This window comes from Lynx rufus, unplaced genomic scaffold, assembly GCF_022079265.1.
Source record: "Lynx rufus isolate CCGP_SWC_20201006 ecotype Redwood Valley unplaced genomic scaffold, mLynRuf1.p SCAF_4, whole genome shotgun sequence".
Classification (NCBI taxonomy): Eukaryota; Metazoa; Chordata; class Mammalia; order Carnivora; family Felidae; genus Lynx; species Lynx rufus.
The window spans coordinates 85446061-85464950 of NW_025814856.1; the positions used below are offsets into that span (position 1 = coordinate 85446061).

An 18890-nucleotide genomic window follows, 5' to 3' on the forward strand; every position below is an offset into this window, starting at 1 on the left:
CATCAAAGACACCCCCTTCCTCACTGTGCCAAAGAAATTGAAACATCCAGAGAGAGCTGACAATATATTAAAATTTTTATATGAAAACTTTTTGTTTTATAACACTAGTTACATTTCTAGATAAGTTAATGTTATTAAAACTAAACACATCACACAGCACCTTTCCTTTTATATCTTGAAAAGTGTACAAGAACAAGAGTGGAAGAAAAAAGGGCTGATTAGAAAAGCCCACAGTCTTTTAGATTCTCTTTGATAATTATATCAGTAACCGCATCAAACACGAACTTGACATTTTGGGTATCTGTAGCACAGGTCATGTGGGAATAAATTTCCTTATCTTCTTTTTTTAAATTCAGGTCTAGAAACTGGTTTTTGATGTAGTTCCCTGCATCTTCAAATGTATTTGGTCCTTGTTACAAAAAGAAATAAGAAACGTTAATTGCATTTAAAAATGAATGAAGTTAGAAATAATATCAGTAGGTGTTAGCATTTTACTTTGTATGCTACTATTTGATATACTCACTATTGAAAAATCAAGATGGCAATGGTCACTTATCAGGGATTTATGCAATGTTACATTGCTGGGAACGATGCTTACCCAGCTGGGTAGGGACTTCATTTGGCTGAAATGCTCACAATACAGTAAGAATACAAACATATATACATAAATAAGCTAGTAATGAAGCTTATATACATGACAAAGGCTGTGCATGTCTATGTGCATGTGGGTGTGTGTATGTGCTTTAATATGAACTAAAAGAATAGAAATTGGAGATGAGTAGACTACAGAATGAGGGTGGTATTTGAGCTGGATCTTGAGGGGTAGCTAGAAGAGAGAAGGAAATAGCATGAGTGAAGGCCAAAAGCGGGAGAAGGGCCTGTGTCACTAGACTTGAAAGTAGGGTTGAGCAGCAAATGTGCACTTTGCAGAATCTAGTTGGAATTGTAGCAAATCAAGTAGAAAGGATGGCATGGGTCAGACTAGAGACTATGTTGCTAACTAAACAAAGGGCTTGAAATGACATATGTAAAACTAGAGACAGCTGTTCTTTTTTTGAAGCTTATTTATTTGAGAGAGAGAGAATATACAAGCCGCAGGGGCAGAGAGTGAGGGAAATAAAATCCGAAGCAGGCTCCAGGCTTTGAGCTGTCAGCACAGAGCCTGACGCAGGTATGTAACACACAAACCGTGAGATAATGACTTGAGCCAAAGCTGGATCCTTGCTTCACTGACTGAGCCACCCAGGCACCCAAGACAGCTATTCTTGACTGATGCTTTAGTAGAACCAAATGGAGAGTCAATGAAAGGTGGGCTTGGTAATGTTTAGACTGGAAGCAGAAGACACAATGGATCAATAAAAATACAAATGTTAATAAACACAAGGTAGCCAAAAGTGATCTGTTGGTGGGCTTTATAACAGAATATACTTGGTGGGGACGTAACACATGATAGGGCAGTAGCATAAAGATTTTCCAAGGAGATGAGATTTTGTTCCCCACTCTATTGTATCTAGGAGAAAAATGCCATGAGGGACAATCGTTATAACCATGTAACATGGCTAAAATCCAAAACACTAACAACACCAAATGCTGGCAAAGATGTTGAGCCATAGGAACTCTAATTCATTGCTGGTAGGGATGAGAAATGGTACAGCCACTTGGGAAGGCAGTTGGGCAGTTTCTTATAAAGCTAAACATGGTATTAGCATACAGTCCAGCAAATATGCTTCTAGGTATTTACACAAAAACTTATGTGTGCACAGAATCATGAAGATAGATGTTTATAGCAGCTTTATTCAGAATTGCCAAAAATTGGAAGTAATTCGGGTGTCCTATAGGCGAAAGGTTAAAGAAACTAGTTTCTTTATGGAATGGAATACTATTCAACAATAAAAGGAAATGGACTATAAACCCATGAAAAGTGGTGGAGGGAATTTAAACGTATATTGCGTTTAAAAATGAAAGCGAAAATAGCCTGTCAGAAAATGCCATATATTGTATGATTGCAGCTACATGCGTTCTGGAAAGGGCACAGCTATAGATAAAAAGATCAGAGGTTGCCACGAGAGAGAAGGGAAGGGAAAAACATAAATTTATAGTGGAACACAGATGATTTTTATGGCAGTGAAACGATTCTGTATGTTGCTGTCATGGTGGATACATGACATGAATTTGGGAGAGCATACAGAACTGAGTAACACAGAGAGCCCCCACTGAAAACTATAGACTTTAGTTATAGTGTATCAATATCTATCAGTCAGTTGTAACAAATACACCACATCAAGGCAAAATGTTAATAATAAGGGAAACCAGAATGTGACCACAGAGGGAGTATATGGAAACTCTGTATTTTCTGTTCATTTTTCCTTTAAACTAAAGACTGCTCTAAGAAATAGTCAATTAGTTAGAAGAAAACATAAAGAGCTTTACTTAGTCTATATTTAGTTTGTAGTATTCAACATGGAATCGTGACTATATTTAATCACATGATAAATGTGTTAACACAGAAATGATAATATTCACAAAGCTAGAGGAAAGATATAAGCAACTGTTTTAGATTAGCATAGTTACTGCGACCGAATACCATGCCTAGTAACATTTGGGTTACCCAAGTATCTCAGTGGTGGAATTGGGCTTCTATTTGTGTTTAAATCATGAAAATTTCCATCTTACATAATATCATTAACAACAGAACATTTAACTATATATGAAAAAAAAAGTTGTCTCTGAGGGAAAAACAACCCATCTATAGACCTGACATTTATAGTCACTGATTAACAGAATCAGCACTAAAATTCTAGGATCTAGGAAAACTGGAAAGAGAAAATGTCATTATTCTCAAAATCATTCAAACTGTCCTTCGGGAAACTTAATTCTGACTTTGAGAAACCACTGCATTATAAGGTTGCATTGGGGAATATGTAAAAAAAATGTCAATTTGGAATATATTGTTTATAATGTTTAAGGTAATAAAATTTGCAATGTTGTTTAATACATAGAGTAGCAACCCTGATCTACCTAACCTCCAGTTTATTGACTAGAGCTTTGCTTGAATGTAGAAGGTTTTCTGTTTATCTACAAACAGTTTGGATTCTTCCAGTTTGGATCATACACGTGACTCAAGCAATTATCATAAGCCTCAACTTCATAAATGCTATCTGTCAAGATGCAGATAGGAAAATATAGGTCTATGTAAGAATTTAGTGGGGCACCTGGGTGGCTCAGTCAGTTAAGCAACTGACTTCGACTCACATCATGATCTCACGGTTTGTGAGTGCTAGCCCCACATCAGGTTCTGTGCTGACAGCTCAGAGCCAGGAGCCTGCTTCAGATTCAGTGTCTCCCTTTCTCTCTGCCCTTCCCCCGCTTGCACTCTCTTTCTCACTGTCAAAAAATGAATAAACATTAAAAAACATTTTAAAAAGAATTTAGTATGGCATTAAAGAAAGAAGATCTTACCAGTGTATTCTGGAAAGCAGATACTAAGATGCACTTTGGTTACTTTTTCTTGAAAGAGATCCTTTTTATTGAGAAACAGGACAATGGAGGTGGTTGCAAAGTACTTGTGATTACAGATACTGTTGAATAGGTGAAGGCTTTCATGCATTCTGTTCTGTTAGGTGTAAAAGATGAGAATGTGTAGGATTATTATTTGCAAAATATTAACATCGGGTATTATAAGCAAATCTCTAGAAATAACATCTATGTTTGGAAGGAATTCACTGAGTTGGGGAGTGTGGTAGTAATGTCGGAAAGCACAAATGCTTAGGTGTTTGTTTGTTTGTTTGTTTGTTTTACCTTGGCCTTGCTTTTCTTTTAGACTTACCACTTCCTCATCTTCCACTAGGACCATGTCATAGGCACTGAGCGCAGCACAAAATATAATGCATGTAACGCCTTCAAAGCAATGAATCCATTTCTTTCTCTCAGATCTCTGTCCTCCTACGTCGAACATTCTTTAAAAAAAAAAAAGAATAGCAAACCTTAGAGATACCTATCAAAAGTTACATTAATATTAACATTTCTAGTTATAAATGAATGCTCTCCTATCTTTAAAAGATTTTATTTTTATTGATTATAAGATATTTTAATTGGTCAATTTGCAGCTCAAGGACTATAGAAAAAGAGAAAGTTTATCTTTTTTTCTTTCATTTTTTTTGTATTCATGAAAACTAGATAAAAGATACAATAACTCACATACTGGCTTTGGGGGACTGAGGAATTTTAAGCAGCTTATGGTTTTAGTAAGAAATCTATTAGAGTCGAGAAACTTCGATCAAAGGCTATGCATAGTGTGGAAGTGTTGAAGCACTATATTGTACACCTGAAACTAACAGAATGCTGTATGGTAACTGTACCAGAACAATAATTAAAAAAAAAAGTCTCTGCATAATCTTAAATGAACAGAACCTACAAAAAGATTGGAAGCCACCATAGTTCTGATAGTACAATCCCTGTTTCTTCTCTTAGCTCTTGCTACATTCGTTCATTTGTTCATTCAAACAATTACTGTTTGCATTTTATGTGCTACACACTGTGCGAGGACTACAAACACAGAGATGAATAGATACAGTCACTATCTTCAAAGAGCTCTCTGTCATGCAGAAAGAAAACCAATATGCTATTATAGTATTATATAATAAATACTCTAAAATGCAAGGTAAAATGTGAGCCCAGAGGAAAACTTAAGTCAGCCAGAGTCATCATGGAACCTACTCACAGGAAGTGTTTTAGAATTTGGCCCTCCCCCTGTGTTAGTATTTCGGCAAAAGACATCATTGTGGACATAGCAACTTGGTAAAGAAACTAGGAGTATCTATTCTTAAGACCTCCCTTTCCCTTACCCTCCATATAATACACATACAAAATGCAGTTCCCAACTCATCCTCTTCTTTCCAAGTCCCCTTGTCTTGGGCAAGCCACCAACATTTCTTTTTTTTTTTTTCTTTTAAGTTTATTTATTTATTTTGAGAGAGAGACAGAGAGAGAGCAAGTACACAGGGGAGGGCCACAGAAAGAATCCCAAGCAGGCTCCATGCTTTCAGTGCAGAGCTTGATGCGGGGCTCAATCCTACCACCATGAGATTATGACATGAGCCCAAATCAAGAGTCAGATGCTTAACTGTCTGAGCCACCCAGGTGCCCCAAGCCACCAAGCTCCCCAACCTCCCCAACCTCCCCAACTTGCCCAAGTTCCCCAAATTCCCCAAGCTCGCCATGCTCACCATAGCCACTGCAAAACTCTATGATTTGCCACAGGCTTCTTAGCCATGGAACCAAACACAGACTGGTTTGATGACCCTTAACGCTCTGGCTGTTTTGGTTCCTGCTTACTTTTTCCTGCTTAGTTCATACCACTCTCCTCTTTAATCCAGTCCAATCACAAGGCTATTCTTTAAGTGACTTTAGTATAAACCTACTTTTTGCTCCTTCAGGACTACTGCACGGTCACTTTTCTTCCTCACATAACTCTGCCTTTTTCGCAACTTGAAGGTCTTACAGTCAGTGTCTCCTTCACAAGGAAGCCTCCTTGGTCATCTATGTAAATGGTCTCTCTTCCTATCCCCATTTAATTTCTATCGCATCACTTTCTTTCCTTCGTAGTGATTGTCACAACCAGTAATTAACTAGTTTGTTTATTTTTTATGGGTTTAATATCTACCATCTTCCTAATAGAATACCAAGCTCAGGGCAGGGACTTAACTATATTAGTGACAACTATATTCCCAGTACCAGGCACTATGTCTGACCTACAGTAGACATGCAATAAATATTTGCTGACCAAATGAATATATTGCATGTTAATGGGATGGAGGGTGGATTTTGACATCAAGTGCAGGTGCAAAAGTCATTAAGGAAGGAGAGGACATGACATGTTTAGGGTAAACACGTAATTTATATTTTGGGGAACATGAAAACTTAGATAAAACCATTGAGATATATGGCCTGCTCATTATTCATTTATTCAATAAATATTTATTGATCATGCCAGGCATTAGAGATTCAACCTCAAGAAGCTTCTAATTTGCTGGTGGCAGAGAAGGCAGTGGTGCCTGTGTTTGTGAACAGACATAGGATATACAGATAGAGAGTGTAGGGGTAATTGGAACTGAAGTAATCAGAAACTGCAGTCATTAAAATTTTAGGATGGGGGGTTGAGGTAAAAGGATGTCTGGGGAAAACGTTCCAGGTAAAGGCAGCAGAGAAAACAGCAAGAGCAAAGGATTTGAGCAGGCAGGAATAAGGCTGATGAGTCAGGCCAGAAATAGATGAATGAGGCCTTTTATATCACATGAGAAGATATTTATATTAGAATCAGTGGGGAATGATGTGAGATTTGGGGGCAGGGAATTAAAATTATTTGTTTGTTTGTTTGTTTGTTGTTATATTCAGTCACTTTGATCTGAGTCCAGAAGATAGATTTGATAAGAAAGAGACTAGAGGCAGAGAAAGGAGTTATGGGGCTTTCGTAATAGCCTAACCGCAAGACATTAATTACTAAGAAACATCCAAGCTGCACAAAGATTACAAAGGCAATAACTATACTTGGGATAATAAATGTCAATCAGCTGACATTACTAAAGATAAAAGTATAATACATTGCCCTTCTTTACTACTGCACACTTCATATATGAACCAGGTAGGGAACAAACATAGGGAACCGAAATTCCTCAAATACACACACACACACACACACACACACACACACACACACCCCAATACAAAAAGAGTTCAGTAGTAGATTGAAAGAGAAGATGCTCACAATATTCAAGATAGTGCTTAGGAGTTCAGTGGTTATGTGATTTGGAAATTAAATCCAGTGTCAATAAAGACTGTTACAGGTGCTGGTAATACCAAGCCCTCTGCAGTTTCAGACTTGCAGTATAAATGGAGGAAGAGGAGGGCATTTTGACTTCAAAGTTATATTATGAGTAAATCAATCAACAAACTTAATTGTTAAAAACCAGTCAACACTCTTAGGGAAGCAAGGATAATAAATACGCATTCAGACATTTAAATCTATAGTTTTTTTGATCTATAAAGTAATCTTAGTCTTTTTTTCAGACTTTGAAAAGTAGTTTTATCTATTGAAATTATAACATGTAGTACAAATGGAAATAGTTGGGATCGTGACTTTTATTTCCTCCATAAATGCTCATATCACCAATTGTAATATCTTAATTTTATTTTTTTATTTTTTTATTTCTTAAAATTTTTTAATGTTTATTTGTTTTTTTGAGACAGAGAGAGACAGAGCATGAATGGGGGAGGGTCAGAGAGAGAGGGAGACACAGAATCCGAAACAGGCTCCAGGCTCCGAGCTGTCGTCACAGAGCCCCACGCAGGGCTCGAATTCACAGACCGTGACATCATGACCTGAGCCGAAGTCAGATGCTCAACCGACTGAGCCACCCAGGAGCCCCAGTAATATCTTAATTTTAATGTAACATACCTAATAAGAGTTTATTTGCCAGGCATGTAAGCAATCTATAACAATTTACTCAAATTTTAAAATAAAAACTTATAGTTTATACGTATACATGTAAATATACATATAGTTTATGTACAACTATTGTTTCTCTTTTTCAGATGAGACATTAAAGCAACTTGCCCAAGGCTTAGTAATTCAACAAATATCTGTAGAGGCTATTATGTACCAGGCACCATGATAGGTTCTGTGGGTATGATAGTGAACCTCATCATGTGTCAGTCTATTTGCTTGGACCAGAGATCCCCAACTAGTACATAGTGTCCACAGTTAGCTTTAAAACTCTTAAGCTCTCACCAGTGGGCCAGAATTACCTTCACTGTAGAGTCTATCCTTCTTCCCCTAAGCCAAACAATAGCTCTATGTATTGTCAAACTGGGCAAAAATGTAAAACTCTCCCCTTACCAGGTGTTTTGTTCCATTATTTTAATGGCGATGGTATAGACCTCCAGGAATCTAGCTGTTGTGTATATTCTCCACTTGATCATATGAGTATATGATGGATCATATCTGGTAAAGAACTGTGATACTGTGACTGAACAAAGATGCATCAAGTTGTGGGTTTTGGTGCACAGAGGACTGAATATACATCAGAGTTTTAAATTCCTTGTAGGCTTTTCAAACTAAAACAACTCCTTGTATCTCCACCCACTAGATTTTAACATGAAAATATCTCCATAATTCTTGTTTTCTCTTGTGTTCTAGTCCCCTCTTCAGGGTTTGCTTCCATACTGGACATCCTATAATGGAGAACTAACCAATCATGGAATGAGGGCAAAAGTTGCTGGATGAATAGAATGTTTGTGCTAAGACAGCCCAATCTTCAGTTTCCACAGTAGAAATGATATTGTTGCAGGAACCAAATTCCAGGACACCTTGATTAAGTTTTCCCCACTAAATAGGACTTGGATGAGTCTAACTAGCATTTGTTTTTGAGCTTCTTTATCTCTGTTTTTATGGCCAACTAAGTAAGCTATCTGTCTGATCATTTCTTTTTTATTTTTATTTTTTTCAAGTTTATTTATTTAAAGAGAGAGAGAGGGAACAAGCAGGGTGGGAACAGAGAGAGGGGAGAGAGGGAATCCTAAGCAGACTCCACTCCATTAGTGCAGAGCCTAATGCAGGGCTCAGTCTCACGAACCGTGAAATCATGACCTGAGCCGAAATGAAGAGTTGGACCCTTAATGAACTGAGCCACCCACACCTGATAATTTCTCTTTTAAAATCACTTTTATATTTTCAATTAGATTATATTCAAAAGTTACAAATCTGACAAGGTGACTTAGTATAACTGCTCAGATTCCTAGCATGGTGGTCATATATTTTACCTCAAAGAGGGCAATCTCATATTAATAGTTTTGAATAAGAAAAAAAATTGCAGGGAACCCCTTGCAATGAAAACGGCAATAAGAATGATCAAGGTATGAGTATTACCAATTTATGGACTCCTAGGGGAATATAAACTCCCCAGGAAAAGGGAAAAACAGAAATTTCATATACTTCCCATGTATTTTTTTTCTACAATGTAATGATACCAAATGGCTTTCCCCAAAAAATAAATGTTTGCAAAACCTTTGAGATGAGAGTCAAAGCAAGCCCAGCAATCTCACTGGCTCTCTGCTGACTTTCTCTGATCATTCAGCTTCTTCGAAGCCTACTGTTGATATTAACATCTTTGTGTAAGGGTAGCTCTTATCTTCAGGTAAATGTATAAAATCAGCGAGGGGTATAAAATGTAGCATGACCCTTAGCCAACAGTTCTTTTAACCTATCATGCAGCCTCCACTAAACACATTTTAATAGGCTTAGCTTTCTCCCAAGGAAGGGAGGACAAAGATCTGCCCTCTGAGTGTTTTGTTATGTTGATAAAAGTGACTTTTGAAAGTCTTAGATTGTATGCCAATAACCTACTCATGTTATGACTCACTTGATAAACAGTGGTGTGTGTGTATATATGCATGGGAGCAGGTTGACATTAGAGACAAAGGTCCAGGAAGCATTGGCCATTGCTCTAATGTCATCTGCCATTACAGAATTGAAATGTTCATTAGCAGATCAGACCAACATCTGGAGTTTTGTTTTCATATTGAGTGTACTGGATATAATGTTAGCTCTAAGAAGTTATATTTTGTTTTCCTGCTATTGTAGTCCTTTCTTGTCATACATCTCTCTTCACTTTTAACTCTTTCTCTAAGTTTTAATTTGGGGCTTATTTTAGAGGTGTAAAGCATTACAATCTATTGAAACATTTTCAAGATTCCCAAAGTAGAAGCATTTACTTATATATTTCATTGAATAAGTATTCTTCTATATAAAAATATATTTAAGAATGTATATGAGTATATATAAATACATAAGTATATGGGAGTATGGATACATATATATTCCATCATGACCATTCTGTGAAAAACAAAAGTAGAAATCAGAGAAAAACATTCATTCCTGCTGACTGAACATTTGGATTCGTCAAATCTACATAACAATTAATGAGGTAAATGTACATGTGATACAGATTGAGTATCCTTAATTCCTTGAGCAGTTAAGGTAACCAGAGCCTTAATGATATTGAATAGAATATGCAGTTTTCATTTTGCATTTTGCATGAAGTTTTTTTTAATGTATATTTTGGTAATACATATTTTCTTATTAATTCTGATATTTAAGTCAGAATTCTTAAATTAAAAAAAAAGTTTTTAAATGCCTGAGTTGTATGATACAATTAAAAATCCACAGGCAAGGCTTTTAGGTGATAGCTGAACATTGATTGTTAAACTACCCATGGTATTAATATAGGGCGAATTGCCAGAGTTTTATATTAAATAGTTGGCTTTACATTAAACAGTTGTGTTTTATAATCTATTTTAAACAGTTTGGAAAGCTGTTGAATTTTATGGGTTTGTGTCAAACAGTTGGCTAAATATTTAACCACACAAGATTATTCACAGTTCATATTAGATAGATTATAATGAAATAATCTGTACTTCATAGCAATGAAAAATTATTGCATAATCTACGCTAAAAAAAAAAAAGAAAATCTAACCTGATTTGGAATTTATTTTAAATTATTCTGTTGGTGGAGATTTTTTAAGATATTTGACCATATAATATTAAACCATCTTAAGATGGCAACATATTAAAGGGCCAGGATAGATCTGTGTCACCACCACACAGCCATCACAAAATAGCCTAACCGAGTCTTTCTCTGGTGCCAAGTTCTCAAAATAGATTAGGACAGATATTTGCAGACAAAAAAGATATGCACAGAGATCATTCTAAATCCCTTCACTGCTTGTATATAAAAAACGGAATCAAAAGGAGTTATAACCATAAAACAGTCAGGGTCTCTAAATGCTCATAATTGTTAATAACATTATATACTTGCTACAAAAAGTGTGTGTGTTTGTTTGGAACTTGATATACCCACTAGATAATTCTCTAATTATTGAATAGTATAATTCACAAAGTCATTAAAATATATCACTAGAATAAATTAGACATGTTACGTAGCTTATTGTCTTGATAATACTAACCATGAACATACTTGAAACAAATATATAGCTATACATGAGTGATTGCTCTGTGAGATCTAATAGAGAAGGACAAAGCTAATTTGAGATCTAGCAGCTGAGTAGACAATCAGACTCACTCCTAAACTGCCTTATGCCCCCACAGAAATAAACAGAGTGCACATGATCAATTTGAAATTTAAGAAAATTATAATTTATCTCATAGATCCACTCAAACATTCTTGAGAATAGTTATGTTGAATTTATAAAACCTAAAACTCTATGTTGTAATAATTGCTGACCTCTCTTCCTCGACTTCCATATAGTTTTATGTCCTCTTAATTCTATTGTTTAATTGTGGAACAATTAGGGAGAAAGTGGCTTCTCTATCATTGTTGGATAAATCATTATAAATCTGTAAGTTCTTCGTCCCGGGGGATTATTTTATAACAATAGAAGAGCTCACACTTGTGTTTTTCATTTACATAGTACTTTAACATTTGTAAAGATAATTTATTTTACATTTGACTGTTGGAATTCTGGTTTGATAAGAACTCTAAGGTAATTTCCATTAAATTAGGTGATACAGGAAGATGATACAGTATCTTAACAGACAGAATTTTTCATTTTGATGTTCCTGTTTAAAATTCTAGAGTTCTCTAGTTTAGTATGCAAATTAAATCTTTAGTTTTAAATAGTCATAGGATGATTTATGCTATGTGAATTCAAATCAATGTTAATGCAATATATTTTAATACCTAGGCACTTACTGAAATGAAGTTGGAAGGTATCTTATTTTTAGACTTTCTATTTTGAAACACTACCAAATTTTATACTATAAAAGTCTGTGTACTTTTAGATAATCCTATTCAGCACTTCAAAAAAAAAAAACCAAGTGATTTAGCTGTGGAAATTATTAAGGGATTAATATATCTCAGTTGCGGTGACTAAGCTTAAAAACGTAATTAAATGATTTTAAATAGTTCCTTAAGAAAAAAGTAGAGTTGCCTTTTTTATATTTTGTAGTAAAATTTAAATACTTTCAAAACTTCATTGTTTAAATACTTGTTTTTAAAGAAATTCCCTGCATTTGAGTTATTATCCTTCTCCATTTCCTAACAGAAGATGCCTTTAATAATACACCCTCTTCAGGAAGAAGAAAAACAAAACATTAAAACAAAAGAGCTGCAAACCTGTTTGAATGAATGCAAAGAGGTTGTATTTGTGTGGTATAGAAACTGTTAGGTCAAAAGAAATCCTAACTTGGTTTCACAATCCAATTGGCAAACACCTTCCATTTCAGCATTGATGCTGTCATAGAGAATTAGCAAGTCCTTTTCTTATTCCTTCATAAGCGCCAACAATATATGAAAGCAGCATAGGCAATCACCTATCTATATGACTTACGACAATGCCTCACAAAACACAGAACTACAAAAGAATGGGAAAATGGTACACCAATAGGGGTTTAAAGGTATACTCTGAAGAGGTCTATTATGAGGTAATATATCTTTAAAATAATGTTTTATTTATTAATTGCCTTTTTTAATTTTTAGAGAGATAGGGAGCATGAGCAGGAGAGAGCGGCAGGGGGAGAGAGAGAACCTTAAGCAGGCTCCACGCTCAGCACAGAGCCTGACACAGCGCTTGATCCCACGACCATGGGATCATGACCTGATCAAGACTAGTGTGCTCAACTGACTGAGCCAGCCAGGTACCCCTAAAATCATTTTTTTTAAATATTAATGCAAATGCTGTATTCTATTCAGTATATAATTTTTTAAAATTCTATGAGTATTATTTGCTACTGAGTGAAATAGATGTTCCAAATAATGGACATGACTTTCTGAGGTTTATGTGTTCATTGGCAATCGTCATGTCCCTGGTTTCAGAAGCACAGATGTGCAAAGGTACTGAGCCTTGCCAACTCAGAGATATCTCACAAACAGGCGGTCATTTTTTTCTCCCTTCCCTCTTCTCTCTGAAGGGAGTTATGAATGACCAAAAACATTTGAAGAAGCACTTACTCTACAGAAAAAAAGAATGGTTTCTTTTTTTTTCTAATTTGTTTTTTAACATTTATTTATTTTTGAGGGAGAGAGAGAGTGAGTGAGTGGGATTGGGGCAGAGAGACAGGGAGACACAGAATCCGAAGCAGGCTCCAGCTTCCAAGCTGTCAGCACAGAGCCTGACGCGGGGCTCGAACTCGTGAAATCATGACCTGAGCCAAAGTCGGATGCTTAACCGACTGAGCCACCCAGGTGCCCCTAAAAAAGAATGGTTTCTGTCCCAATTTACCTAACAGCCCACAATGACATGCAGTGCAAGAAGTGTGGTTTTTGAAGTTAGAAAGATGTATGTTCTAATCACATTTCTAACACTTCTACGTATGATATTGAGGAAATCTTTCACCTCATTTTAGCTTTAATTTTTTTCTTTATCCAAAATAAGTACAGCAATACTCAGGTCAACATGTTATAATGAGCATGTAAAAATAGGGTATATATAGTGCTTGGCATCACACAATTATTCATCTAGCAAGAACTGACAGTACGCCTACTCTGTGCTGGCCACTGTGATAATCACAGGAGGCGGCACTGTAAACAGACATGACCCTGGCCTCCAGGAGCTCAGAGCATAGGAGACAGAAACAGAAACAAAGGAGGAAACAAATAAAGAAACAAGGAAACTTCACACATTAGTAAGTTTTTGTTTTTGTTTTTGTTTTTTAAGTAGCAAAATAGTCTGATATTTCAGTGTTGTAAAGGCATTGGCTCCCACTGGTATGGCTAGTGAGAGCTGTTTACATTTCTTCCCAGTGCCGCATTCAGTGACCTCACTTTGCTAGGTTGCAATTAACCATTGTTAGGGTATTTATAGCAAGGGAATCCTCAAGAGCCATACATCAGGCTTTCCCTCTCCCTGTGTCCCAGAGAGCCTATTGATATGTTTACCAGTACACTACTGAGTGTAGTAGTGACAGGGATGTGAGGCGATGGGTAACAGAATGAATAAGTCTCCATGAGGTGATAGTATCTGATTTGGGAACCTAATGATAAGAAGGAGCCAGTCCTTCTCATCCAGGGTCAGAGCATTTTAAGCAAAGAGAACAGCAAGGTCCTAAGGTTTGGAATGTTCAAAGAATAGATAGATAGATAGATAGATAGATAGATAGATAGATAGATATAGGCAGATAATTTGTCAAAGTGACTATTTCTGAGAAGATACTAAGTTGGTGTTGCAGAGAATGACTGAGTTATAAGCTTCTAGGTATTCATTATGTGATACTAATTTTCATAACTGGTTTATGGTCCAAGCGATCTAAAATCCAGAAAATTCCATTAGCTTGTGTAATGCTTTGACAGGGTTAGGAGAGGCAGAGGGTCCAAGCAATTGGACTTGGACTCCCATGGGAAAACCTTAGAAACTGGATCAAAAACCAGAAGCCTGGAGAACGTAGTTGCCAAAGAGGAACAGCGATGACAGTACCGAAAACAAACTGCTTACGTTTGCCAAGAGTGGATGTGGATCCAAATTTTTGTGTCCCCTTTATCCTGGTTTGATCTTTGGGTCATCTTTCAGAAAATTAACTATTGGTGGACCTGAGATTTGGGTGTAAATTTTGAAGGGCTTTATTTGATATTAATTTGAAAATATCCTGGCCATCTCTGTAATATCTATTCTAATTAGATATTACGTCTCACCACTTCTAATACTAAAAAAATTTTAAAGCTTTTATCCCACTGAAGTGAATTTTGCCTCACAAATGGATACAGATAATTCATGTCACTTTTGTTCAGTTTTTCTACTTTTTAAAAGTATTCCCATTTTGTGTACATGAATGGGTTTACTAATTGTATTTTTATTAACTTTTCATTATTTAGTGGTACATCTGGAACCTGGTTTTAATGTTTAATAGTCCATCTCATCAACAATCCATAGGGAGAGGCAGTTAAATATGATGATGTTTTATAGCACTATGGTTTGGATTTCCAATTCTTGGTTCAAAAAATGAGTGGTTTTGGGGTGCCTGGGTGGCTCAGTTGGTTAAATAAGTATCTGACTTCGCCTCAGGTCATGATCTCATGATTTGTGGGTTCGAGCCTGCGTCAGGCTCTGTGTTGATAGCTCAGAGTCTGGAGCCTGCTTTGGATTCTGTGTCTTCCTCTCTTGCTGCCCCTCTCCTGTTTGTGCTCTGTCTCTCTCTCAAAAATAAACAAACATTAAAAACATTTTTTAAGAAACTGAATGATTTTGCACTAGCATTTCTAGAAAGGTCTTGATAATGTGACAGCAATAAAAATACTGGACTCATTTTCATACCCAAACCATGCTTATAAAATAGGCCTTGTTATTTCAGTAAACGGCATCACATTCAAATAGTTGTCCTCTCAATTATTTGCATCATTTTAAATTAAGGAAATGAATTAATAAGAGTATTTCAGGCAAATGAGAGAGTAGGAAGGCAAAGGAAATAGTATCCGTGGCACCTGTTACTTAAATTTAATTTAAATACATTTTCTTTTCTTTTTTTTAAGTAGGATATCAGTTTCAAGTAAGAGGAAAATAAAATCTAGCTACCACCTGGTCAATACAGAGGCATTTTTCTTGGAGGAAGTATTGGGACTTAGGGTGGGGGTTAGGGTGTAGGGCTCTAGGAAGGCAATAAGGGAAAGTAGCACTGACAGTGAGCTAGGAAGGCCTAGAAAGTATGCCTAAGGTACTGGGCTTGAATATGGGTTAGACCTTTCTCTGTAAAAAAAAAAAAAAAATATATATATATATATATATATATATATTCATATATATATGAAAAATAAAAAATACATATATATACATATTGAATATTTCAGTTGATGATTAGGAAAGACATTGTTCATACCTGAAATGCAAATCTTTGAAGGAGAATTGAGTTTCAATGATTCCAGTTGTTTTCACTCGAGAATGTAGAACATCTTGCTCATTTGGGACATATCCAGGAGCTGTGATTCTATCTACATCATTAAGGTAGCTAATACAACAACAAAAAATAGCATATATTTTTAAAATTTGCATTTGAAGATACCAGGATTCAGTACAAATGAATTTTTACTTCAGGGTCCATTAAAATTATTAAACTCCAGACTGGTTCTCTCTAACCCTGCTCATCAGAGCTTGGTGGACAGATGCTGCAGAATACTAAGTGTGGCACACACATGACCAATGGAGGCCTCTTGTAAAGACATCTAGGTCTGGGTGCCTGGGTGGCTCAGTTGGTTAAGCATCTGAGTTTTGATTTCACCTCTGGTCATGATCCCGGGGTCATGGGATTGAGCCTGACCTGGAGACCCGTGTCAGGCTCCTTGCTAAGTCATGGAGCCTTCTTCAGATCCTTTTTCTCTTTCCCTCTACCCCTCTCCCCTGCTCTCTAAAAAAAAAACAAAAAACCCTCTCTCTCTAAAAAAAAAACAAAAAACAAAAAACAAAAAAAAACTAGATCAATACTACCTTAGCCTGCATTTTATGAGGTGTATGTAACAGAATTGATGTTATATAGATATATTTCAGAGAAAATTTCTGTTTCTAGGTTTTGATCATCCCCCAAAACGTCCTATCTTGTAATGGTAGTCACTAGATTATCTTCAAAATGCTGTAATTTGAATTTAGGCATTTTGAATTTTAAGGGAGTTATTGGTTTTCATAACTTGAAGTTTGTCCTGTTGTTCTCCATGGATTGTCTAGCTTAGGACTCTAGATCATTTGTATGAAGTGCCATGATTATATACAGTTAGCACAATAAAAGAAAATATTTTGATTTTCTTGCTGGTTCACGATGGAACTAACTTATTTCATTGCCTGAGCCATTCAGGGGACAGAAGGCTGAACTTAGACATTGCACCTACTCCTACCTCTCTTCTCTTCCACCAATGTGTCAGTATCCTTACCTCTTTCCTGGACCACATATTTAAAAACCCTACTGTTAGCAAGCTGAGTACTGCCCTGGTTTTGCCCACAGGATCTAGAGGTGCTGAGAAGCAGAAATAGATCTGAGTAAGCCGTGTGCTCCGCTAGAGTCTGTTAGATTAGAGGAAAGAAGCTGTTCTTTGCCTCCTTCTTGAAATCAGATCATGTCTTTAAACTAAAACAAAGTATCCCATTGCTTTAAAAACAGTTGAAAACCACAATTCTAGACTTTGAATATAAGGCTTTAGTAGTTTAGCAATATGGCTATTTCTGTGAAAATGTTTAATAGTGACAATAAAAGCCTGGTAAGGTTTTTATGGCAAAATTGTTCATTATATTAAAACTAAGTTTACATGTATAGCTAAATAGGAAGATTATGATGGGCATACATCTATCCAGAAAGAATTTGAGAGGTAGAATCCAGCTAAATATTAGTTATCATTCAAAAGTTGAATTTTTCAGGGTCTAAGTTGAAGAGTTGTTATGTGTTAGCACCTCACATCATGCCTTGAAAAGCAAAACTATTTTATCCTTTTAAAAAAAATAAATTCAACAGCAATATGGGTAATATATTCTCGGAGGATCTTTCTGCTTTTAAGCTGAAACAAATTGAGTGAACGCCTCAAAGGGATTTTGGCTAAATGACAAATAGGTGATCATAGTTCAGAAACACATTTATGTATGATAGGAAAATTTATTACTGTGCTTTATTCTAATAAAGCTTAATTTTTCTTAAAAGCAAGGGACAAATCAAGAAACAGATATATCAGCAGAAAATATTGGAAGCTTTTTCCAGTTTATCTATTTTCTGTTTTGTGAAGCAATACCCTTTGTGAATTCTCTGTTGACTAAGTCTGCACATACGGCTGGTCAGTTGATTCATGCAGGAACAACAAAAACATACCTGTCAACATAGAGATTCAATTCATTTTAATGATAGCTAAATGAATACTTTGGTAAAGACATTTTTAATGTACTTTCATTTGCATGTGTAAATGATTTCAAGCAAAGCAGAAGCATTAGCAGAGTGACAAATTTGCATTTAAGAGGCCTGCTTTTAATGAATATAAGATTTGAATGCTCAGGCCTGTGGTCTAGAACTGAAACCAGAGGCCCTAAATACATATAGCTCAAATCAGTTAAAAAAAATACCTGATACTTTTTCTAATCATGTAAAAATAATTTTTTTCCTGGTAAAGTCTTTGTTAAATATTAAAGCTTCTGGAATTTAAACAGCACACTAGATGGCCTCAATCAGTAAGCCATGAAGTATTAATAAAACTCTTTCCCCTCTTTGTCACTGTCATGCCCTTTTTCCTTCAGCTTCCTAGTAGTACAGGTGCCAGCAGGGAGGTGTTATGTTGCCAACAACATTCCCTTCCCTACTCTGATTAAGATTCACTACTTTGTTAGCCTAAACTTGAAGGGGCTCTAGGTTTGAGAAAATATAAGTATCCTATTTTGACCAAAACAAAACAAAACAAAAAAGGAACAATGGGGAAAAGGGCGAGAGGGGGAAAGGGAGAAAAGGAAGAGAAAGGACAAGGGAAGGGAGAGAAGGAAAGAGGCCATTGCTCTATAAAATATGTATGAAATAGACATGAGTGTGGGACTGATCTAATATGATATTTAGTTTCAAAATGTGAATGCAATTCAGTATTTGAAAAAACTCTGTTAATTTTTGGAAGAAAGCAATGGCCATTCAACTATTTTTCTTAATAAGTGTTTTCTTTAATCTTCCTTTTAAGGACCTCTGAGGGCAGGGAGTATTAACAATTTAAATTTTGGGTGGTTTTCTTAATGAAAATTTTCTGAAACAGAGGTTGGGAGTGAAGGTGGAGAGGTGTTTTACTACTCTCTAAATCAATCAGGGTATTTAAAACCATTATTATATGGGCAATATTCACAAAATAGGTGCAAGTAGATACTGTGTAATGATGTTTAACTTGAAC

The 18890-nt window shown here is 35.9% G+C and overlaps 1 protein-coding gene across 1 annotated transcript in view; it reads right to left on the reverse strand.

Moving 5' to 3' along the window:
* Positions 1-218: 218 nt before the first annotated feature.
* Positions 219-18890, reverse strand: part of GNAT3 (G protein subunit alpha transducin 3) — a 63666-nt gene continuing 44994 nt past the window's right edge. Inside the window, exons 5-8 of the mRNA XM_047096583.1 lie at positions 15878-16006; positions 3827-3956; positions 3460-3613; positions 219-409 (exon numbers count right to left, since the gene is read on the reverse strand). Coding sequence (XP_046952539.1) covers positions 219-409; positions 3460-3613; positions 3827-3956; positions 15878-16006 — 604 coding nt within the window. The remainder of the gene's footprint in view (positions 410-3459; positions 3614-3826; positions 3957-15877; positions 16007-18890) is intronic.